The sequence below is a fragment of the Phyllobates terribilis genome, unplaced genomic scaffold, assembly GCF_046119375.1.
Source record: "Phyllobates terribilis strain yellow unplaced genomic scaffold, ASM4611937v1 Scaffold_12__6_contigs__length_324123572, whole genome shotgun sequence".
NCBI lineage: Eukaryota > Metazoa > Chordata > Amphibia > Anura > Dendrobatidae > Phyllobates > Phyllobates terribilis.
The window spans coordinates 218,301,463-218,326,896 of record NW_027362772.1 but is presented as its reverse complement, the minus strand read 5'-3'; the positions used below and the strand labels follow the sequence as shown (position 1 = coordinate 218,326,896).

At 45.1% G+C, this 25,434-nt stretch overlaps 1 protein-coding gene across 1 annotated transcript in view; it reads right to left on the bottom strand.

Annotated features, from left to right (window-relative positions):
• TECTA (tectorin alpha) overlaps nucleotides 1–25,434 on the bottom strand; it is a 171,274-nt gene that overhangs the window by 26,762 nt on the left and 119,078 nt on the right. Inside the window, exons 13-16 of the mRNA XM_073656655.1 lie at nucleotides 24,194–24,577; nucleotides 18,795–19,081; nucleotides 12,957–13,237; nucleotides 8,514–8,624 (exon numbers count right to left, since the gene is read on the bottom strand). Of these exons, the coding sequence (XP_073512756.1) occupies nucleotides 8,514–8,624; nucleotides 12,957–13,237; nucleotides 18,795–19,081; nucleotides 24,194–24,577 (1,063 nt within the window). The remainder of the gene's footprint in view (nucleotides 1–8,513; nucleotides 8,625–12,956; nucleotides 13,238–18,794; nucleotides 19,082–24,193; nucleotides 24,578–25,434) is intronic.

Here is a 25,434-nt window from a genome sequence, read left to right as displayed (position 1 = left end):
CTTGTTCTTCTTGTTCTTCCTGCTCTCCTGTAGGCTCTTGCTGGATAGGCTGAAGGAAGTGTAGGACGGGTACCACTATGGCATCGTTTATTCGAGTCCAGGTGCGGGGGAACTCTCCGAGAACTGTGCTGATCATTTCTTCCTTGTCCTCTGCGGGTTCAAGGTCATCTTGCTCTTCACTTGGACCCTGTAGCTGCTCAGGGCACCGTTTTAGGTGGTCTCTGGAGACGGTGCTAGTGGTTTCTCCTCCATCCTTGGTAATCACACATACCTTCGGGTTGTTGTGGTCGGACTGCAGTACTGTGTACGGGTCTCTCTCCCACTGGTTGTCCAGCTTGTGAAGCCTTCTCTTCCGCTTCAGGACCTGCTCACCAGGTTCCAGGGGACCAGCAGGGGCGTGTTGGTTGAAGAGCCTCTCTTGCTTTTCTCTCGCTTGAGCCAGACTCCTCTCCACACTCTCCTGTACCTTCTTGTACTGTAGCCGCCGTTCCGCATCCCAGTCCGCGTCTGGGGAGGTGTCCTCGGGTTTCAGGACTCCCATCTCCAGGTCTATCGGCAGCTTACCTGGTCTTGCTCGCATCTGGTAAGCCGGGGTGCAATTTGTAGCATTCACCGGGATATGGTTGTACAAGTCAATCAGGTCTGGCAGCTTCTCCGGCCACAGGCTGCGTTCTTCCAGGGGCAACGTCTTGAGGAGATCAATGACGATATTGTTCATTTTCTCACACAGCCCATTGGTTTGCGGGTGGTAAGGCGTTGTCCGAATCTTCCTACAGCCGTAGAGGTTGCAGAACTCCTGGAAGACTTCCGCCTCAAACGCTGGACCTTGATCTGTCAAGACCTGTTCCGGATACCCGTGTGGACGGCAGAAGTGTTGCTGGAAGGCTCTGGCCGCTGTTTGGGCTGTCAGGTCTTTAACAGGAACCACCACCAGGAACCGGGAATAATGGTCCACAATTGTCAGGGCATAGACGTAGCCTGACCGGCTTGGAGCCAATTTCACATGGTCCAGAGCTACCAACTCAAGAGGCTGCCTGGTGATGATGGGCCTCAAGGGTGTCTGCTGGCTGGTACGGTCCTTCCTTCTGAGGTGACATGGGCCGCAGTCCCTGCTCCACTTCTCTATGGCCCCTCTCTTACCGATCCAGTAGAACCGCTCTCTCAGTAGGAACTCCAGTTTCTTCCACCCGAAGTGTCCCGCTCTGTCATGGTAGGCCTCCAGGACCATCGCTGCATCTCGCCTTGAGACCACTATCTGCCAGGTCAGCTCGTGCGTCCGGTGGTTGACAAGCCTTCTGCACAGCTTACCCTCGTAGAGGAATAGCCTGCTTTTCTCCTTCCATATCTGCTTGACTTCCTCTGGAGCGTCCGGGCCAGGGATAGCGTCAGCCTGGGTTAACAGGTCTTTCACCAGGCTTATTGCAGGGTCACTATCTTGCGTTTCAGCCCAGCCGTGGTGGGGTAAGGGGTTGAACATGACGGTGGTTAGGTCTTTGTCTCTTACCCGGTGAGCATACTGAGTGGCCCCATACCGGTGGAACGCAGGGAGCTCTACTTCCTCCAGCTCTTCCGAGTCTTCTTCTCCTTCAGGTAGGTGGGGCATTCTTGATAGAGCGTCTGCGTTGGCGTTAGTTCTGCCTGCCCGGTATTTAATTGTGAAGTCATAATTGGATAGCCAGGCCATCCACCGCTGTTCTAGGGCACCTAGTCTTGCATTGTCCAGGTGTGTCAGCGGGTTGTTGTCCGTGTACACAGTGAACTTTGCGGAGGCCAGGTAATGCTTAAACTGTTCTGTGACGGCCCACACCACTGCCAAGAATTCTAGCTTGAAGGAGCTGTAATTCTCCGGGTTTCTTTCAGTGGGCCTCAGCTTCCGGCTGGCGTACGCGATCACCCTTTCTCTGCCCTGCTGGTTCTATGACAGTACGGCTCCCAGCCCCACATTGCTGGCGTCTGTGTGGAGGATAAAAGGCTGGCCATAATCGGGGTAGGCCAGGATCTCATCCCCCGTGAGGGCCATCTTCAACTGGCGGAAGGCCTCCTCTTCCAGCTTGTCCCACTTGAAGGGTGGCTTGTAACTTCTGGATTTGGACTGGCCTATCAGGAGGTCCTGCATTGGAGCTGCCATCTTTGTGAACCCGGGGATGAACCTTCGGTAGTAGCCTACCAACCTAAGGAACTGCCTCACTTCTTTGATGTTAGGGGGGCTTGGCCAGCTCTTGATGGCTGTAACCTTGTCGGGGTCGGGGACTACTCCCTCTGCACTCACCACGTGTCCTAGGTACTGGACCTTCGGTTTCAACAGGTGACACTTTGAGGGTTTCACCTTCAGGCCATAGCCTGCCAGGGCTTCGAACACGTCGGCGCTTTAGATGGTCCTCGTAAGTCTTCGAATAGACAATCACGTCGTCCAGGTAAAGTAGGACCGTCTCGAAGTTTCGGTGCCCTAGACGGCATTCCATCAGCCTCTGGAAGGTCCCTGGTGTGTTGCAGAGCCCGAAGGGCATACAGTTGAATTCGCTCAATCCCATCGGGGTGGTGAAGGCGGTCTTCTCCTTGTCAGCCTCTGCCACAGGAACCTGCCAGTACCCGCTAGTAAGGTCCAAAGTAGAGAAGAAATTAGCTGATTTTAGAGCTGCTAAAGACTCCTCTATCCTAGGTAACGGGTACGCGTCTTTATGGGTGATACGATTGATTTGTCTATAGTCCACGCACATTCTCATGGTACCGTCTTTCTTTTTTACCAGAACCAAGGGGGCTGCCCAGGGGCTACAGCTATCTCTAATGACCCCAGCTTCTTTCATTTCTCTCAGCATGCCCTTTGCGTTCTGATAATGTGCAGGGGGTACAGGTCTGTGTCTTTCTTTTATTGGTGGGTGGCTCCCTGTGGGGATGTGGTGTTCTACCCCTTTCACCCTGCCGAAGTCTAGCGGGTGCTTACTAAAGATTCTCTCGTACTCCTGAACCACCCGGTAGACTCCTTGTTTTTGGTGCGAGGGAGTGGCGTCAGCACCCACGTGGAGTTTCTGGCACCAGTCCTCCTTGTGTTTCTGGGAGCCATTAACCTCCACCTGGGAAGATGGAGGCAAGGGTTCCACGACCCTGATAGCATTGTGTTCGACTGCAAACAATTTGGCTAGTGTAGCGTACCGGGGCAAGTGTACTTCCCTTTCCCCGATGTTTAAGATCCGGACGGGCACCCTTCCATGGCGGACATCAACCACCCCCCTGGCTGTCAAAATGGTGGGCCTGCTGTCTGAGTACACGGGTTCTACCATGGCTTGGTACTCTCTCCCTCTTAACCCGATTGCAGTCCGACACCAGTTCATCATTTCACTTTTGGGAGGCATGGCAATGGGGAACGGGTCGCTCATCCTCACGCTACCGATCTCACCACCAGACAGTTCTACCTGTTGCCGTCTCATCAGGGCTCTTATCTCTTTCTGGAGGACCCTCTGTTGGCTGGAGCTCGCATTCATCACCACCTGCTGCAAAATCACAATTACTTCTGAAAGACAGTTTTCAATCACATTTAGTACCCAAGGTTATTTTAGGGTGACTTTCACGACGGTCAATGTCCACAATGATCACTCCCTGTGCCGGCAGTTCCACCTTACCAATCTTGATGGTCATCTCTCTGAACCCCACCTGCGGCACGGGTTGGCCATTGCTGGCGAGGATGCTTAAGTCATCGTCTGGATAACGAGTTATATCCGCGTCACTCCAGTACCGCTTGAAAAGTACGTAGGGGATGGTAGTCACTTGGGACCCGGTGTCCAGCAGTGCACTCATGGGGATACCGTCCAGCACTACGGGTAAGACCGGGCGTCCCCCCACGTACTTATCACGCCAATTAGACGGGCCTGATGACCTTATGCCTGGGGGTTGGCCCTCTGCCCCAGGTCGGACCCATTTAAAGTACAGTACCTTGCTATGTGTCCTGGCTGACTGCAACGGCGGCAAATCGGCTGTCCATCCTCAGTGTAACGGTCGGCGGGCCTCCCTCTGAACGACGGGATCCTCCTCTGTCGACGCCACGGGACATCCTCCGGACTGGAAGCCAGCTTGATTGGTCTTGATGGTTCCACCTGCAACGACTGTACGGTCCTGGTCAGTGCAGCCACACTCTTTGTTAGCTCTTGGACCTGATGGTGCAGGTTTGCAGGCTGGGATGGATTTAGGGCCTGTGCATCAGCCCCCACAAGGTCTGCGGGGTAGGGCGCTGCCTCCTGGTGGTAAGTGATGGCAGGGCGCCAGGGAACTACAGCGCCACTTGGTGCGGGTTCTCGGAGCACCCGGATGGCCCTATCCTTGAACTGCGCAAAAGTCAAATCGGGCTTCTGTAGGGCCATGAGGCGCAGCTGAGTTCTGTGGGCGCTGGACAGCAGACCTTCTATGAACTGGTCAGTCAAAAGTTTATCGGTGTCCTGCACACTGCCAGGGTCAGCTTGTTTAATTGCTCCCAGAGCTTCTTGCAGGTTCAAGGCATAGTCTCTAATACTATCTTGGGCTCGCTGCTTACAGCCATAGAACCGCATTTTGATTTCTGCTGAGGTGCGGGTATCAAAGGTACTCCGCAGCCGGGTCAGAATGTCCTTTACAGTCCTTTTCTCCTCATCTGACCATGATTTCACTTCCCGCTGGGCTGCACCGGTGAGCTGCCCTGTCAGAAAGCTCACTTTCTGTTCTTCTGTCATGGGATAAACTTTAAATAAACTGTGCAGTCTTTCCTTAAACTCAGTTAAGGTATGGGATTCCCCTGAGTATTGGGGCAGCCAGGCTGCTCCGGGGATGTAGGGTATGGAGAACGGCATCACCGCTGCTGCAGCCACACTGGTGGTAGAAGGCCCCTCCGCGTCCGTCATCTTCCTCCCCCCTAGTTAACCGTGGCCTACCTTCCGACGATCCTCTACTGTAGGCCGCGGCTCCGCTGGTGCTGCTCCGGGCAAGGACCTTGCGTCGCGTCCTCATGACGTCAGCATCACTCTCTCTCCTTCCAGGACCTTGCGCAGCGTCTGTGCGTAGGGCGGGGCTTCAGGTCTCACGCGGTTTGGACGTCCACGCCCCTCTTCTTCCCGCACGGCGTCCCGAAGATGGCGTCCGATGGCGGGAACACGGCTGAGGATGGCGGGAAACGGCTGAAGATGGCGGGAAACCTCTTTTTCAGGTAAGTATGAAGTCTTTTTCAGGCACGCAATACCCGTTTGTGGCGGGTTGGTCACAATCCTGCCGACTACGCCAAAGCTGACTCGCCCCCTGGGCCGTGGGGCACCCGGAACCGGGCTTCGGTGCAATGTTGGGGGTAGTAGTGGCAACCCGATCTCGTGGCTCAGGGTGGTCAGACCAAATGCTGTGGCAGTCTATTTGTAGGGTTTTGAATGTCCGACTACGCCACCCGTGGATTGCGGTCAGGGATGACCGCCGCTGCAAGGCAGACCGCTGAGGCTGATGTTTGTATGCAGCAAAGGGATAGGATAACTCCCCACGGGAAGAGTGTAGCCTCAGGGCAGTGTAATAGGATGCTGGGGGTGATGGTGCAGGCCGCAATAATAAGGGTTCAGAGTCTGCTTCAAACAGTCCAGGGTCTTTATTGTAGTTAGTACTAATGACCCAACAGGAGTACAGGGTAGGAATGGGCCTGGGTGTCTGAGAGCATTCGGGCGAGCCCCACTGGTCAGGGTGAGTGGGTAGGCCTACCGTTCTCTCTCTGCCCTTGCTGACTATCCCCCTTTTCGTGGTGTGATAGCCCACGTCCCTGAGCTGGCCGTGTACTATGCCTGTATGGCTTGCGACTCGGGCCTTAGGTACCTGTTGCTTCTCCGTGCTGTACCAGTCCCTCTGTGTGGCGGAGCCTCCAGGCTTCTCAGGCCAAGGGACCTAAAATCCCTTGCAGGTCGGTTATCTGCTGCTGGGCTTGCAACCCTGACAGCCTCGGACCCCAGTGTTCGGTTGTGTAGTTCTCTCTCAGCCAGGACCAGCTCTCGTCGCCTCTGTCCCTGGCTTGCTGTTCCTCCACTGCCTCCTGGACTCCTCAGCTGCTGCTGACCTGTCCCTTTCCTCTGGGAACCCTTCTGGATGCTTCAGAAGTGGGTACTGGTCCCTCTAACCCTGCCCTCAGTTCCAGCTTTTATAGGGGCAGCCTGCTCCCCCTACTGGCCTGGGACAGGAGGTGCTGCATGCTAATGGTCCCTGACCAGGGAACCTCCCTCCTGCTCTCAGACACAGCTTTTAATATTTGTGGCATCCAGGCCTGGGGTGACACATTTCCATGGGGCCAAGTGACCGGCGGTTTCTCCTGGCAACCCCAAACAACATATTCAGGAGGCCAGGTGACTTCATCGTCCCAACCTGGTCTCCCCAAAATGTTTCCATGGTCTCTCTGATGGTTAATGGAGCAGATCCGTATCTTTCCAGTCAGGGAAATATACCCTTAGGCCGGAATCATGTAGAATCCAAATCTGTGTCTTTTTGGTTAAATTCATGCTTCCAAGCTGATGGTCTCAGATAGTCTGTGTGTCCTGTTGCTTCTCCTTGATTCTCTGTCCCAAGTCTCACTTCTACAGAAGCACATGTCCCTTAAAATAGTAACAGTTCTCTGTACACATTCACAGGTTTGGGGAAAAGGGCAGCCTCATGTCTCATTGTTTGAGCGTTTAATGAATTTGCATAGTTTGTCCTCCTGCTTTGTGAGTCAATAAATCACAGGGTCCATAAATGTTAATCAGCATAATTAGCAAACATTCATTGTTTCCAAATGAAGATAAGTCAACATTCAGTTTTATACAAATAGTATGACATTCTTGACCAGCCACAGAAATACACATCCAATTATAAGTCAACCTGAACACAATAGTGTATTTCTCTTGGCTTGACTAATCTAATCGTCTGGCTTATTAAGATTTTAACCTGTATCATCACATTGCTCCCCCAATCTTAATTAGCCCGACATGATAGGATCCCAATGATCCTTCTCCACTTATAGGAGACAATCCATCAGCATGTCTTTAAGCACAGACAGAAATGTAAGAGGTCTCACCTTCATGAGAACAAAACTTTGCATCATCCAGTTTCCTCAGAGAATATTCCATGCCTTCCTTGCGAATAAACTCCACACGTAATTTAAGAAAACAGACTGGTATCCATTGTGTCCACACATGCCACCCTCTGCATCCTGTGGTTCCTGAATTAAATCTGTTGAGTGTTAGTGGTCTGGTATTCAATCTGTTGAAGCTGGCACAGCTCCTGTAGTTGCTGTTTCTTGTTGCTGCTGTATAGCCTCTCTGGTCCTCCTCCCAAGGCCGGGCTGGTGGGGTTGGACATGGTAACATCTAAAACCCGCTGTGTATGCCTCGCCTGTGGACTGCTGGGTCTGTCTATATACCTCTCTGGTTGTGGAGCCACTTGCATGGTGTGTGCTAACACCAGTCCCCTGCAGCTCCACCAGATCTGCTGGGCTGAGTAGTATCCCACTGCAGCCACCAAAATGTGAAGACCCTGGGTCTTCCGTGGGCGTAACACTGCTCAGACAACACAGGGTGAGGGTAAAACAGCTTGGCAATATTTTATTGAACAACAAAGCGAACAATAAACACATAGAACAGTCCCAGCAAAATACCCAAGATGGTACAACATTACACAGTCTCACCCTTCCGCTCTGCCCACCTGGGATAGACCAGCTGCGACTTTAGGACTTTCAGGGCCAACTTCCTCAACCAGTGGCCCCCCGCTTCTGGCGGACCCCACAGAGAGAAGTTAGCGGCAAGCTTAGGAAGCTAGCAGTACATCAAGGTACAAGGCCAGGACACTCGAGGTACAGGCCTCTCTGAGACTTTCCATGGGGCCAGACGACCGGCGGGTCCCTCCTAGCAAACCCAGACAACATATTCATGGGGCCATTTCACTTCATCGTCCCAACCTGGTCTCCCCAAATTGTATCCATGGTCGCTCTGATAGTTAAAGGGGCAGATCCGTATCTTTCCAGTCAGGGCTATATACTCTTAGGCTAGCAACTTGTAGAATCCAAATCTGTGTCTCTGGTTAAATCAATGCTTCCAAGCTGATGGTCTCAGAGAGTCTGTGTGTCTTCTTGCTTCTCCTTAATTCTCTGTCCCAAGTCTCACTTCTACAGAAGCACATATCCCTTAAAATAGTCACAGTTCTCCATGCAAGTACACATTCACAGGTTTGGGGGAAAGGGCAACCTCTTGTCTCATTGTTTGAGCATTTAATGAATTTCCATATTTTGTCCTCCTGCTTTGTGAGTCAATAAACCACAGGGTCCACAAACGTTAATCAGCATAATTAGCAAACATTCATTGTTTCCAAACGAAGATAAGTCAACATTCAGTTTTATACAAATAGTATGACATTCTTGACCAGCCACAGAAATACACATACAATTATAAGTCAACATGAACACAATAGTGTATATCTCTTGGCTTGACTAATCTAATCATCTGGTTTATTAAGATTTTAAGCTGTATGTTCACATAAAGTAATGCAGTTAGATGTACCATTTCCATAGACAGGAGGGTCCATGCAGCCACAAAGCTCTCCTCCGTTGTCCACTTCACAGCTTCTGTTGGGGCAGTCCGCACCTACACAAGGGTCTTCAATCACTCCTGCTATAGAAAAGATGTGCAGGACAAAATTAGACTGTTTCAAAAATGGACACAGTGTTATTTTTTAGTTATTATATGCAGCATTATTAGTAGTATTTTAACACTCCATGCCCATATTAACGGTTTTAAAAAAGATAAATTGTTAGTAGAGAACTTCCGTCCATTTGTTTGTACATTTTTGCACCCCTTCCCTTCTAGTGAACCTTGGTATTTTGTTTTGATCTGTTTTGATATTTTACTTGATCCCTTTCATAGCTGTTGTCTATCACTTAGGATAGGCTGTCAACACCAGATTAGTTGGGATTTGATATCCGGCACCCCTATGATCAGCTGTGTGCAGCTATGGATTCTGGTTCTTAAGCTTAGCTCCTATTTAGTTCACCATGAGCTGAGCTCCAGCGCCTGAGAACGGCTACTACACGGTGATAGACTTGTGCCATTTGTGCATTTATATATGGCCGTGCTGGAGCAGCAAAAAGCTGATCAGAGGGGTGATGCGTGGACAACCCCTTTAGGCATAAAATATTGCAGTGGGATCAATTTTTTTAAAGGAATGAATCTTGCTTATATCATGTAGTCTATTCAGTATTGCAAAACATGCCAAATAAGACTTTCTATGTTAGAGTTTCATCTCATGCCTAGAACTTTATCAGTTCACAGAACCAATACATGAAGGTCCCTGAGAAAGCGCTCTCCTGCTCTGACCTTCTGCATATTGTTCTTTTTGTATAGCTCTCGGCGATGCAAAAATAAACAGCTGTCTTATCATACTATGTGGTGAACTCCAATCTACTTTTTGACACAGTACATGAACATTTCTGGGAAACAAAAGTACAGACAGGAGGTGCACTCCCTAAAGCATAATCTTTTGCCTTTTGAGTTTTGACTGACAACTGCGCCCAAATATCTCTCTTCATCTAGATGTCCATGGCAAGGCTTAAAGGACATTGCATTATCCTAGCGTCCATTGTCTCTTTCTGGCCTCGCTTTCAACGCGTATTTTGCAGACTATACTTCTCTCTGTTGGGTTTTCCTAAGGTTGAATATCAGTTCCCATTCTGTTTTCTCTCAACATAATCTCATTCGTACAAACGATCAGCTGGTTTGGTTTTTAGTACCACTTTTATGCATATGACACCAAAAAACACATCCTATTGGGACATTTCTCTTCCCTTCTAATTCACTAGTAAGTGTCTTATCACTATATCTGCTGCCATGCCTTCTCGTTTTCTCAGATTTAATCTTTATCTAACTGAGCTCCTTTTCTTTCCTCCATCGTCACTTTATCCCGATGTGTCCATCTCTATCTGTAACACCACCATCCCCCTCCTAGACATCAGGCTTGATATTTTGTAGTGTTACTTGACTCATATCTTCATTTTTAGGGCTCACACCACCATATAAATTGTACAAATTTTTCTCGGATAGCATTTGGACCAATGTTATGCAATGGGGCAGTGCAGATGACTGATCTTTTTAAATGACAAAAACTGTCTGTGTTTGTGTTAGGCATTTTCTTCACTATCTGAAAACATGAATTGTGGACTTGACAAAGACTTCAAAGGTGAGAGAGTAAATAATTACTGCAAATCACCTCTGAAAGCGGCCTATCTGATAAAAGATCTCCATAATAACATTTTACATGCCCAGAAGAAGGAGAGAAAACACTACTTTGTGGGGAGGACACTACCTTTTGTTGGCCCACAGATCGCTTCTGGTAATATACCTTCTTCACTTATGGAATTTATTGATAGATCTTATCATCACTTGGTATGTACTAGCCAGTATTTGACCTGTTTTGTGGCGATTTGGGCTTTATGTGTTCAGTTCAGTACATTCTGTCCTATATACCAGCCCTGCAGGACCATACTACTACCTGCAACAGCAGAGTTGTTTACACTGGTTCTTTACATATTGATTTATATCAATTTTGCTTTTTTGAACTGTCCATATTGTGTAATGTATTGGTTACAATCATGTTCTTTCTATTTCTTATCATATTTGCACAGTAGTGTTTTCTCTCCTTTCTCTGGAGGTTTTTTTGCCCTGTTTTTTTTATAATAATATTTTTTATATTATCAATAAAGATTGTACTATTTTAACGAGTTTAGCTGGACCTCTTCTTATTGGTAGAGCCAATTCATTTCATTCACTGTTACCAATCTATTATGTTCTACCTTTAATCTGGTGTATATTAGTATTTAGAAAATTCATCATTGCAGCCTAGAATACTAGTCCATGGTTAGGTAGGATTTTCAGCGTATTTTCCCTTTTTTTGTGACCAGTAACTTTCTTTAGATGTAATATTCCAGATTTCTGACATTGGGGTTGACTTATCACATAAATAATGAGATGTTAAACTATGCAGGAAATTTACACCAGTTTGGATGTAAATTTAGCCATGAGTGTTTTTCATATATATTCTTATTTATTTATTTTACTCACTTATATAGCACCATTAATTCCACAGTGCTTTACAGACATCATCACTGTCCCCATTGGGGCTCACAATCTGCATTCCCTGTCAGTATGTCTTTGGAGTGTGAAAGGAAACCGGAGAACCTGGAGGAAACCCACACAACAACATACAAACTCCTTGCAGATGTTGTCCTTGGTGGGAGTCAAGCCCAGGACCCCAGCAGTGCAAGTCTGCAGTGCTAACCACTGAGCCAACATACTGCCCATATCCAATATTCTTAATATTAGCAATACAGTATATAGCCTACTACATGTGAAGCCATATATAAGGCTTTGTTCAGACTGGCACCATGGTTTATGTTAATAGGTGGAATCCCAATGTTGTGACAGATCTAAAATGCCCTCTGACTTGATGGTATTCGTCAGGGTTTCTGTCATTTTTCACAGCTTGTTTAGTGCTGAATGCTGAGTTATTGATTGTAATAATGATGGAAAACATATAGGAACCCACCAATAAATAGAGCCAAATAACTACATCCCATAAAAACATAACAATTTTGGGGTTGTTTGCCCATCTGTCGACATTTGAGGGCTTGTGTTTGTGTGACAAGTTGCATTTGTTATATGGCACTATTTTGAGGTATATATAAAGTGTTATAAATCCATCTTTTTGGGAAGGGGGTGGCAGGGATGGAAAAATACTTTCTTTTATTTGTGGAGGAGTGGGTGGGTGTTTACAGCCTTCACCCCATTGTATGCATTATCCTCATCCTGGCAGTCAGTGCAATAATGCAAGTACCAAATAATTTATATATATTTTTTATGCTTCTGTATTTTTGTACAATAAAAAAACAACAAAAAACAACTCTTTTGCTGCGGCCATATTCTGAGACCCATAACCTTTTTATTTTTGCATCATTAGAGCTGGCATGTTTAGGGCAGGATGAGTTGACATTTTCATTGGTTCCCTTTACACTCCATTATTAGTGTTTGGGAGGCAGTAGAATGAGAAACAGCATTTCTGGCATTGTTTTATTTCTTCCATCCATTTTGATGCTGTCTCTAGCAAACATGGAATCTAAGGGGAAAACTGCAGGTAACAGTGCTCTCACCAATCCCCGCAGTCTAAGGGCGCAGACAGACGGCCGTATTTCTCGTGCGAGGATCACATCGCAGTGCACAGACTGGCCCGGCACCTCTCCTGACCTGAGTGTGATAGCGTGATGTATTTCTATGCAGCTGTCACACTCAGGTCAGGGGAGCCGACGTTCAGTCCGAGGATTGCAATGAGCTCCTAGCACAAGAAATGTGGCTGCCTGTCTGCGCCCTTAGGGTATGTGCACATGGCCTCTTTTAGCGTACCCACTGAGTTTTGCCAGCGGAAGAAACTTTAACGAATGCCAGCATCTTTTGTCTTGACGCGTCTTTTTCTGAGGGTCTTTTTGATATTTTGTTTCCTTGTTTTCGGAAGCATTTTTATTTCCTTTTACATTTCGATATAAACTATTGAGCAGCTTCCAAGCTGCAAACGACTTAAAGGAGTTGTCCAGGACTTAGCTTATTTTTCCCTATGGGGCTATGAACTTACAGGCAGGTAGTTGCTATCTCCCTTCCTGTTCTGCCTGGTGCCGATCTCTGCTGGCATAAAGTGGTCACAGATTACTCCTGCCAACTATCCTGCAGCTTTCAGTGACACTACATCGACAAAGCAGCTTGTTTTCTTCCGCTCTGCTCTGTCAATGAAGCGTCACTGCAGATACCATGCTGATTGACAACAGGCTCCCCACTGCCGAACTGCGGGAAGCCGGCGGATCCACCTGAAAAAGGCACCATGTGTACATACCCTAATCAGGAGTCCAGACCTGTTGTTAAGTTGAACTTAAAATAAACATAATTCACAATATTTCTCAGACTTACAGCAATTCTCCTTCTCAATCCATTCTGTACTTAGAATTCCAAATGACCGGCACGCTTCTCCATAGGCAGCCAAAGAGCCACACAACTGAATCTTCTTATTATTGTAGCATCCATCCAGAAAACAAGATTCGTAAAAAGGAACAGGATCCAGTAGACCATAACATGGCTGGAAGAAGCCTTTCATATCAGTCAGTTTCAAGCAGTATCCGTCGCTCTGAAGCTTCTGGATTTGGACATTGTCGCAAGTAGATGCATACTGAGAGTACTGAAGCTCGTTGCAGCTGAAAGGTAATGTTACTCCATTAAAATTACTACTGAAATTATTTTTTCTGACTACACAGATTAATAGTGGATAATAATTGAATTTATGTGGAAACTACAAACGTACGCAGGCCTGTTACTGTAGAAGGACCTGCACAAACCAGACATGGTCATATGGGTGCAGGTCTTTAGCCAGAGGGCAAGGCTACACTAACCAGAGGATGAGTAGTTGTATGTAAGTGTCTGGGGTGAGAAATTGTTCAGATGGTCTGGATCAATATCTGTATTTTTGGGGGTCTGAATTTAGGGATTCTGGTCTGGGGTCTAGGTTAGATTAAGGGTTTTCGGTAATAGGTCAGGATTTGTTTAGGGAGCTGGGGGTCTGTATGTATATAGGGAGTCTTATCTTTAGTCTTTTCTATTTCGGGGATCTGGTCACGGAGGATTGTTTTATAGTTTGTATTTAGGGGGATCTGGAGACTGTTATAGTCTAGGAAGTATTCATTTAGTTGGTTTGGTTAGAGGTCTATAATTATTATGTGGTCTGTCTTTATTTTGGGATCTGGTCCGGGGGCTTTAATTATTATAGGGTCTGAATTTATAATGGGGTTTGTTGTGTGATCTCAATTTATTTGTGTTACTATAGAGGGCAAGAATTAGAGCAGAAGTAGAAGATGTTTCAGCAGCAAACTCAGCAGTTATCAGAAGAAGTCATGGCGGTCTGGGCCAGATGCAGAGGAAAAGGAAAGTGGATGGCTACAATCAAAGAAACTTATTAGGTTACTGGATTTTTAGAGGACACATCTAAATGCTTACAATTTACAAAAAGTGTATTAAACTGTCTCTGTGTAGTTCAGAGCCAGTTGTCAACAAGTTGTTATCATTCCTTGTGTAGGACAAGTCCTTGTGTAGTCTGATATTGTAAGAATGCATTTACATTGAAAGATAATTGTGAACGAACGTTCGTAACAATAATCTTGCAGTGCAAACAGGCTGCCGATCACCCTATGAACAAGCAAAATGCTCATTTATCTGGTGAAATGATTTTTTGCGCAGCACAAAAGATCATCGTCCTCGGCGGTGCATCGTCCTGTGTATACAGGACTCGCAGTATAGAGAATTATGGCAGACTCTGTTCACTACACAATATATTGCAGATCATTCAGTGCACATCGTATACTGCAGTCTGCTTGTGTAAAAAGGCTATTAAACGACTGCCGATCGATCGGTCACAGTTCACTGATCGGTAATCGGTATGTGTAAATGGACTATTAGTGATGCTTCAACACTGTCTGTTCGCAGTCAGACAACCGTATAAATCGGAGTGACATCAGAACACAGTGCACGGACTGGCCGGCGGCTCTCCCAACCCGACCGTGACAGCTTCATGTATTTCTATGCAGCTGTCACACTCAGGTCGAGAGAACCACCGGCCAGTTCGTAGATTGCGTTCCGATATTGATCAGATTTATATGGCCGTTTAACTGCACACTCAATGTGAAAGAGCACTCTACCTTTCCCTGGGAAATGGTTATAACCAGTTGTCAGTGCTAGCATAGGAAGACACTGATGTTTATGAACTGGGTGGTGGGGGAATGAAGAGGGTCAAGTTTGGAAAACAGCCCAAGGCCTATGACCTACTTAAAGGGAATCTGTCACCAAGTTTTTTCTACGTCATCTGAGTGTAGCATGATGTAGGGGCAGAGAGCCTGATTCCAGCGATGCATCACTTAGTTTACTGGGTGCAGCAGTTGTGATACAATCAGAGTTTTTTAGATGTAGCAGAGCTCAGAAAGCTAACTCCACCCACACCACTGATTTCTGTGTACATCATCTATTGACAGTAAGCTGCTAATCAGTGCTGGGGTGGAGTTGGACTAGGAGGCACATGGGCAGCTAGTTAGACAGTGATAATCTCCTGTTGATAGAACACTCATTGTATTGAAAGAACAGCACACAACCTAATAAGTGACACATTGCTGAAATCAGTGTCTCAGCCCCCTACAACATGGTGTCCTCAGATTACATAGTAAAAACCTGCTAACAGGTTCTCTTTAATCAACCACTGATAGGCACAGCATAGACGTATGCCCAAAAGTCTGTATAAGCATCTATAAGCATTGTGTATTCATGTGTTATGGATGTATATAGTTGAAACCAGAAGTTTACATACACTATATAAAAAGAAACATATGCATGTTTGTCTCAATATCTGACATGAAATCAGAATAAACCTTTCCCGTTTTAGGTCAATTAGGATTACCATAATTTTTAATATTTGCCAAATGCCAGGATAGTGAGAGAGAGAGAATTTTTTAAGGCATTTTTATTACTTACTGCCAAGAAGAAAGTTTACCTACATTTCATTAGTATTTGGTACCATTGCCCTTAAACTGAATGACTTGGGTCAAACATTTGGGATATCCTTCCACAAGCTCCTCACAATAATTGGTCGGGATTTGGGCCTTTTCCTCCTGACAAAACTGGTGTAACTGATCCAGGTTTGTAGGTCGCCTTGCTCGCATCTGCCCTTTCAGCTTTGCCCGTAAATTTTCAATAGGATTGAGATCAGAGCTTTGTGATGGCCACTGTAAAACATGGACTTTGTTATCCTTAAGCCACTTTGTTACCATTTTGACAGTATGCTTCGGGTCATTGTCCATCTGGAAGACCCATTTCCGCCCAAGCTTTAACTTCCTGGCTGGTGTCTTGAGATGTTGCTTCAGTATTGCCACATAATCACCTTTTCTCATGATGTCATCTATTTTGTGAGGTGCAGCAAAACAACCCCACAACATGATGCTGCCACCTCCGTGTTTCACAGTTGGCATGGTGTTTTTAGGCTTCCAAGCTTCTCCGTTTTTCCTCCAGACATAACGATGGTCATAAGTCATAAGTTACTTACCGATTACGGGATTTTTCGGAGACCATGACAGCACCATGAGAGAGAGGATCCGCCCACCAAGGACAGGAAACCTACAGGCTTAAAAGGGGTGGCCCTCTCTCTCGCCTCAGTTTGGATTACAGAGCATTGAGAGGACCACCAGGTTAGTAGACATAGCAAACAACCATTAAACAATATTTTTATACAGCACCAACTAAGTGTGAAATCTCTAATTAATAAACAAGGAGTGCTCCCACAATGTGAAGGGAGCGAATATAAGGGTGCTGTCATGGTCTCCGAAAAATCCCGTTACCGCTAAGTAACTTATGACTTTATCGGTCGACCATGCCAGCACCACGAGAGAATTGCAGAGATGAAGAAGTCTAGGTAGGGACCACAGCCTGGAGCACCCTTCTCCCAATTGTGAGGTTAGATGAAACACCCAAATCCAGTCTATAGTGCCTATAGAAAGTAGACGGAGAAGACCAGGTAGCAGCCTTACATATGTCTTCCATTGAGACACCCGTCTTCTCCGCCCACGAGGTCGCCACTGCCCGGGTAGAGTGAGCCTTAAACCCCTGTGGCACTTCCTCAGCACTGGAAGCATAAGCTAGAGTAATAGCCTCCCTGATCCACCTAGCTATGGTGAATTTAGCAACGTTAAACCCCTTTCTAACCCCTTGGTAGGAGATAAACAAAGAACTATCTCTCCTGAAAGCCTGGGTGACCGAGAGGTACCTAATCACACATCTCCTTACGTCTAACGCATGAAATTCTGCCTCTTTTTGGTTACTCGGATTAGGGCAGAAAGAGGGTAGAATTATTTCTTGGAGTCTATGGAAACGGGAAGCTACTTTAGGGAGATACGCTGAGCCAGGATCTGAGTGAAAGGTGAAGCCAAAGACAGAGCCTGGATATCACTGATCCTCCTAGCTGATGTTAGAGCTATTAGAAGTTCTGTTTTAAGGGAGATGGACTTAAGGGTTGCTAAATCTATTGGTTCAAAGGGTGAGCTAGCTAGTGCCTTTAGAACTAAATTTAGATCCCAGGGTACTAATTTGCTTTTGATGACAGGCCTGGATCCCTCCGGGTCCGGTCACGTGACCACCGAGGGGTGCGGTGACGTCATCGAGCCGCAACTCACAGGAGAAGGCTGGAAGTGCGCGCCCGCGCGAGCACCGAGAACGCCGAGACGCTCCAGCCGCCGCCGCTCCAAGTAGGGGTCTCTCTCCAGAGGGATGATAGGCCTGTCTCCCCAGGGCACAGCCACCACTGAACTGACGGGGCTGCCACCCCAGACAGGGGCACAGCCCCCCAGAACATCCAGAGCGCCATTCTTTGCCGGGTGTTGATGGAAATGGCACCCCACGCATCCCCGCCATCATCCTCAGAGTGTTGGTGGGCCTGCAACCCCAGACAGGGGCGCAGTCCCACTGCAGTCCGGATCAGCCCAGGGAGAGCCCCCCCAGGTAGGGGCGCAGACCTGACTGTAGCAAGAGATGATAGGGCTGCCACCCCAGATAGGGGCGCAGCTCCCACTGCTATCCGGTGCAAAAAAGATACTGGGCATTCCCCAGATAGGGGTACCCTCGCATAGCTGACGCTGGAGCTGCCAATCCCAGATAGGGGCTCTGCTCGACAGCCGTTGCCACATCCTGCTTCGTACGGAGTCCTTCCATGAGAGAGCCTGCTATAGGTTCCCTCCATCAAGGACAGGAAACCAAACTAAGGCGAAATAGAGGGCCGCCACTTTTAAGCCTGTAGGTTTCCCTTCCTGATATTTTGTCTGATTTCGTTAGACTTTCCCATGAGGCTACACAAAGAAGCAGTGTGTTTCAGGTGTGCATTAAAACACATCCACAGGTGTGTCTCTAATTAACTCAGATTTTGCCAAAAGAAGCTTCCAAACACATGACATCATCATATGGGCAGTCCAGAATTGTTTAAAGGCATAGTAACCTTAGTGTATGGAAACTTTTGACTTTGCAGTAAGTAATAGAAATGCCTTAAAACATTCTCTCTCATTATTCTGGCATTTGGCAAATATTAAAAATTATGGTAATCCTAATTGACCTAAAACGGGAAAGGTTTATTCTGATTTCATGTCAGATATTGATAAAAACATGCAGATGTGTCTTTTTATATAGTGTATATAAACTTCTGGTTTCAACTGTATATGTAAATTTGATTATCACAGTGTTGTGAAAGTGAAATCAGGACACCAAAGTTTGACATAAAGAGACATAGCCAGACAGTTGCCTATCTAACATCTAATAAACACCGTAAGCAATGTGCTGGTCTGGGCATCTGGTGTGGTTTTGGCCATGTTAGCTCCACGTGCCTAGAGTCATTAGTGCCCCCTTCAGTAATGAACCACATAGGGAGGGCAAGCATTAGGCCTGTGTAACCTGAGATGTAGATGTGGTATTATCTTGGGTTAGCAATTCCCTTACTTCTCTTAACAGAGCCATGAAAGTACATGGTGATATTTCTGCTGCCTGCAGCTTCAGAGATTACTGAAGATGGATTTAATCCTTGGCCATTTTTACAATACTATTGAAAATAGTGCAGTCTGTAATGCCAGGAGAAGGGAAATTCAAAGTAGTAACTAAATGATCTCCATTTCTATTATATACACCACCCATAGCTCCACCACAGTGCAAAGTACATGCACAGTACAAGAAGAAATATACCTTTTTTGCATGCCATTTGTTTTCCAGCTCTGTGCCAGCACTACGCTGCTTACTACAGGCTTTCCTCTTAAAGTGACATAATCATCAGTTAAATCTCCATTAAAGTTGCCACATAGGCCACAGACTTTGTTCTGAAGTCTCTCACTGATAGTAATTTTAATGATGTTAAATCCATTGTAGTGAATCTGAATGTCAGGGCTTGTGTCAATTACCAAGAATCCCTCCATGCTATATATCTTCGTCGACAGTCCAGTAACAAAGGGGACTGTCACTTGTGTTCCATTTACCTATAATAATACCAAAAAGATTCAATGAATTTTCAAATTACACATTTTGTAATGCTATCATGTCAGAATGCAGCCACATAAAGCGAGACCAATCCACAACGAGAACATGTGACAGAAGTAAAAATGTGAAAACTGTTTCATATTGTTTTTGCTTTGAAAAGGAGCGAAGAAAGTCTTTATCTACTGTCTTGGTATTTCCTTTCGGTACATGTCCATGGGTTTCATACTGTAGTGTTTGTATGCAAAGGCCTAAAATGAAGTGTCTGAATTCCAATCCAAAACTTGTAAATGGACTCCATCTTTCAGCTTTCATTTTTTTACTGATGTCTTTTTTTGTGGAAGACACCAGAGTCTTGGTGATACTGATGTCTCTGCACCCCCTGTACCTATATGACTCAGCTTACCATATTTGCCTATACCGATGAGCGATTCTTATTAGTGTCACATTTTTGGAAAATCTCTGAACCCAGTGAATTCAATTTGTAATTAGATTTGCACCAATTGCCAAAAATTACCCACTAAAATTTAACACAAAAAAGACAATTGTATGAGCCAGATAAATCTCATATTATTTCAAGTGGGGCCATATAAGCTTCTCCATAATGCCTTGCAGCTATCACATCACATGGTTTAGCAAAGTCAATCAGGAGGAACAATCATAGCCTACATAGAAGTAGAGGCAAGGAATGAAGTAGAGATTTTGTAATGAATCTGGATGGTGAGAGGCTGTCACAGCTCATAGCTTGGCCATAGAGATAGGGAGAGAAAGCCATAAAACACTGAATAAACATTACAGATAGTGTGTGACAAGACAGGAGTGAAACACAGTTACCACCTGTTTACTCGCAGCCAAAATATGTTAATATATGAAAGTTAGTGTTGATCGAGTATGTATCATTAACCCCTTCCCGCGTGCACGCTCGGGTGCTCACCGAGTATTTTGGTGTGCTCAGCATTTCACTCACTGGCGCCGTGCCTGCAAGTGTCACAGCTGTTAGACAGCTGTGACACATGCAGAGATAGCCTGTCTGACAGGCAATCTCTGCATGTGTCACAGCTGTCTAACAGCCGTGACACTTGCAGGTGCGGAGACAGTGAATGAAATGCCAAGCACGTCAAAATAACCGGTGAGCACCCGTGCGTGCTTGCCGGAAAGGGTTAATTGTACATACTCGATCAACACTAATGAAAGAGTTTCATACAGTCCTATGAGAGCTCAGAGTGTTACATGTGTGCTTTCAGGGCAATTGGAGGCTTTGGAGTACTTGCATATCGCAGTAAATCGAATAGCTGTGAATCAAATTTTGTTTAAAAGTTTGACGTAGCTGGTGAATTTGAATGTCAAAATCTTGATCATCTGTACTTGCCAACTTTCTTGAAACATCTAGGATTTCGGATAAAAGTGAAACCTCTCAGACTTCCAGAAGAATTGTATTGTTTCCTGGATGCCAGTGAGATCACCAAAAACCTCCCAGAAATCACTGGGAAGCAGGGACCAAGGCATAAACGGGGCATAGAATGAGCAAGAAATAGGTGCAGAGGGGCATGACCTTTTAACAGGTGAATAGTTCATGTGCCTCAGTACTACCAAACTCCCAAATGCCAAGCAGTTGGCAAAGTTTACAAATAGCCTTCTAGTTTTTGTATTAGAGCAGAAGGCTTCTGCCTATACCACACACAATACAATTTGGGAATCATGTTAGTGTACTCCAATCATGGCCAGTTTCATGGAGAGGTGTTACGTGTCTTAGTAATGCCTGCTATGGGTCATTTGTCTCACTGATTTTTGCACATTCTATATTTATGATGTGAAAGGCCAACTAGAGAGATAACTAAAATGTATTTATAGAAGGTTTATCACTTGCTCAAAAAACTGCATTAAATACCCTGTAAAAATCCCCATGCTCCCCTGATTCCGCCTCTCTTTTCCATTTTGTTCTGTGTCACTCCATTGCAAAGATATTCACATTTCTTTCTTCTGGAGCGCACCATATGAAATCTCTTTTTGCAGACCAACTGGGCACTTTTTCACAGGCGGTGCATTTCCACCCCACTCCTCCCACCCAGACCCTGCCAATCTCAGCTCAGCAGCTTATTTAACAGTCTATCAGTCTCATACACTACCAAACTGTGATTGGCAGTGTTTGAGAGAGAGAGGGCTGAAAGGGCACGCCCCATGAGAAAACCTCGAAGAAACGCCCAGTTGGACTGCAAAGCAGAGATTTCACATATTGCACTCAAAAAGCAAGAAATGTGAATGTTTCTGCAATGGAGCAACTCAGTGTAAAATGGAAAAGAGCGTCAGAATCAGGTGAATTTGGGGATTTTTAGAAGGTATTTAAATAAATTTTTTCATGCAAGTGACAAGCTCTCTTTATGAATGAAAGCGCCTTAGTGAGTGCCTGTGAGAACAGGAGAAAACAATAATATCCTTGAGAGATCTTTGTGGAGAGTCTTCCAAATTTAAACAATGGGATAGTATAGTGTTTATCCACTCTATTCTTTGAAGTTGGCAGCGGATTGTCTGTGGATTCCAGTATACAGGCCTTGCTACGGATCTTCTATGGGTTTAGCATTTGGATTTCAAAAGAGCCACAGGATTTTTACTTTTCTTATTGCCTATTCAATATTCTGACACTTATCCTTTGTGATTAGAATCTGTGTCATTTAATAGGGTAGAAAAGCCTTTCCTCCAGGACCCCAAGCTTTTCTTCTCCACCACAATTCTTGTTAGGTCAGAATCCAGTAGAGATGCTGAAATAATGACTATATAGTTCAATTGTTCAAAATCTCATTTATCTTGGTTTATGCTGTTAATAATCCTTACTATCATCAGAAAAATCTCATTAATATTTCTTAGAAAATGATTCTGTATTCCATTAGCATTTTGTAATTTGGCTTTTATGCAGCAGTCAATTTTTTGGTTTCTTGTAACTGAATTATATTCTAGTCATGAATGTGGCATAATCTCATTTGTTCTTAGGTGACAATAACTCTTTCTATAAGCCAGTACGAAGAGCAGCTTCTACTTAATGTCTGGGCAGCAAGTATTGATGACCTATCCTTTTGAGAATAGTCTAAAACCCAACAACCCAATTGATCATCCATTATTAGGAGGTACAGGAGATCAGCTCCAATTCAAGAGAGTAGGCGCAAATAATTTCTTGTATCCAATACTGAACATAAGTCATCCGTTTTAGATTCAACCCCTCCATGTCATCCATGTATTACATGGTGTCATGCAAGGTGTGGGAAAGACTAATTGCAACACAAAGGAAAGAGGTAAATGGAGCCCAAACTCTAGGGAAAGGGGGGAGTGGAGAGCTCCTAGGCTGATCTAGTGTCACCCTGTCTCCACTAATATCCCTATATTGGTTCTTCACCAATCGCCGAACGCGTACCTCGCCCCCTGTCTTTCCCTGGCATTAGGCTCAGGCTAGGGAAGGGAGGGGATGAGCGCTAGTCGATCCACACTGAACACTAAAGACAACAAGGGGGACAAACAAGGGAAAATCGCTTAGCTTTAGTCGACTCCAGACAAATACGCACACATCCTCTAGCACCAGAGAGGAAGAAGTACTGCTCTTGCTCAAGCCTTCACAAGGAGTAATGAATATCGCCGGCACCTCCCTCTTGCACACAGCAGGTATTTATACACGCAGGCCAGGGTGTTAATTAGTCAGAGGAAAGTAGCCGCTGGGTCCTAGAGATACAGCTTCTAAGAAGTTGTCTGTAATGCCAAACAAAGAGATCTTCTGCAACCAACTACAGGGTGACTGTCTGTCACTACTGACACACCCGTGACACATGGACAGTCATTGAAAAAAAAAGAATTCATGGCACATCCACTAAATTAAAAATGTGTCCATATTTAATTATTATCCATTAAAAAGACTGTATCCCACATGGTGTGAAAAAGCTGTCACAAAATGCCCTTAGTCAAAGTTTATCACAAAGACTCATGGGACTGCGATTTAAAAGCCATTGAACCAATCATATGAAAACATGTACAGTGCCTTACAAAAGTATTCATACCCTGTGAACTTTTCCACATTACACTCACGAACTTAAATGTATTTTATTGGGATTTTATGTGATATACCAACACAAAGAACAAGTATTTGTGTAGTGTAAAGGAAATAATACATGGATTTCTAAATATTTAAAAAATATAAAACTGAAAAGTGTGACGTGAATTTGTATTCAGCTCCCCTGAGTCAATACTTTGAAGGACCACCTTCTGCTGCAATTACTGCTGCAAGTCTTTTGGGGTTTGTCTCTACCAGCTTTGTACATCTAGCGGTGACATTTTTGCCTATTCTTCTTTGCAAATAATCTCCAGCTTAGTGAGATTGGATAGAGGTGTCTGTAAACAGAAATTTTCAAGTCTTGCCTCAGATTCTCAATGGGATTTAGGTCTGGACTGTGACTGGGCCATTCACACACATGAACATGCTTTGATCTAAACCATTACATTGTAGCTCTGGCAGTATGTTTGGGATTGTTGTCCTGCTGAAAGGTGAACATTGGATTTTTTTTCTCAAGCCTCACTCTTCAGTCCTCACTCAGCCAAGGATTAGATTTATTTCTTCTCCTGTCACACACTTCTCTAGTAGATCCTGTATGTGTACTTACGATACAGCTCCAGTCAGTTGAGACACAGGTCTCGGGAGTTGTGTTTTTTCAGACTGCAATCCATACTGACACGTTACTAGGATGGGCTGCTATTTGAACTACATCATGGGGCCATTTTATTACATTCATGGAGAGTCTCTTTCAATTAAAAAAGTTAGGATATGCAGTATAATTATAATTTGGGGGCAGACCTCCAAATAGACAGCTTTTTTCTTGCATGGTGGTGCTCTAGTACAACTGCTGTGCATTGACCATCAACACAGCTCTATCAAATCATTATGGCTATGCTGACTTTCCGCGCATTGCTGCTGAAGAAGTTCATCCTTTTGATGGGGTCCCGGCAGTCGGAAGCATATACATTAGCATGAATAATATGAACGAGTAACGCCAAATATATCTATTATGCAACCTGGTTAAATAAGGTAGAATTCAAGAATTAATAACAAAACATTTGTAATGAATGGTAAAACCCATTACCTTAACAGTATTGCGATCATTAATGAGGATTTGCTCTTCGTTAATGTAAAAATAAACTGGAGATATGACAGTCAAGTTCGGTGAAGACCATTTGTCAAAATTAATAATCAACTGGAAGGAGATATCAGGGAGCTTTTGACAAATAGTAGACAGTACAAATGCACAATTTGCCGGAAAACGGAGAAAAGCCCCATCAAAGGTCCTGAAGACGCCACCTCCTGCAGCAATGCAGTAAGAGCTTTTCTTGCTAAAACAGCCTCGGACTCCATTCCTTAGGGCACATTCTTCATCTGACTTGCAGTGTCTTGGATCGCACTGGATGAGATTCCTCCCAAAGCAGCGGCAGCGTCTAGTACAGTCACTATTCCAGAATAATTGCTTAGGCTAAAAAATAAGAACAAAACTATTTATCTCCCAAAATGTACCCATATGATTTCTAAACTTACAGCACTGATCAAAAATGATGTTCATTAGGTGAATGATTCCAGATGTAGTCAGCCACTGCAATATTTTATTACAAATTACTGTTGTTTTCAAAATGGTTAATGGAATCCCGGTTTTGCAAGGAATATCAGCTTTACCCACAAAGCTGTACAGCTATTAGTCTGAAAACGGAGGCAATCTGCAGTAAATCTGGATGTCCGCGCAGCTTTCCATTGCAGTGTAGCCTCACCTTAGCTGTGCTGAGGCCTCTGCAGATTTTAATTTACATTTATGGATACCTATTGGGCACAATGGGGTCCTGGCTAAGGTAAGGTTTTAGACCTTCTTTACACACAAATATTTCAGCATTTTAAAACTCCTGTAAAAATGACCGTGCATTTCATGCATTCTTTATAAACAACCCTTGGTTGCATGCTTACCAACATTTCTGTTGGGGTAGTAGAGCCTTTATGTCCTATCCCCAGCCCAGAAATAACCCTGTCAAACCCATCATTTCAAGAATTTACACACCGCTTCCTTTTCAGTCTAGGACACCCCAAACTGGCAAGATTATATCTCAAAATTCCTGATAAATACGGGATTACTGGCAAGTGGGTACTTGTAAAATATGTATAAATATTACTGTAAGCACCGGCAAATATTTTGAATGCTGTAAACCATTGGCGAAATTGATTTCTAAATCTGTTAGTAGGTTTGTTCCGCCTTAGCCTGGGGCACACAGGTCATAGGAAGCGGAATCAAATGATACCTTGATATCTGTGATCCGATGTCTCATTCCATAGAAATCAATGTTTTTC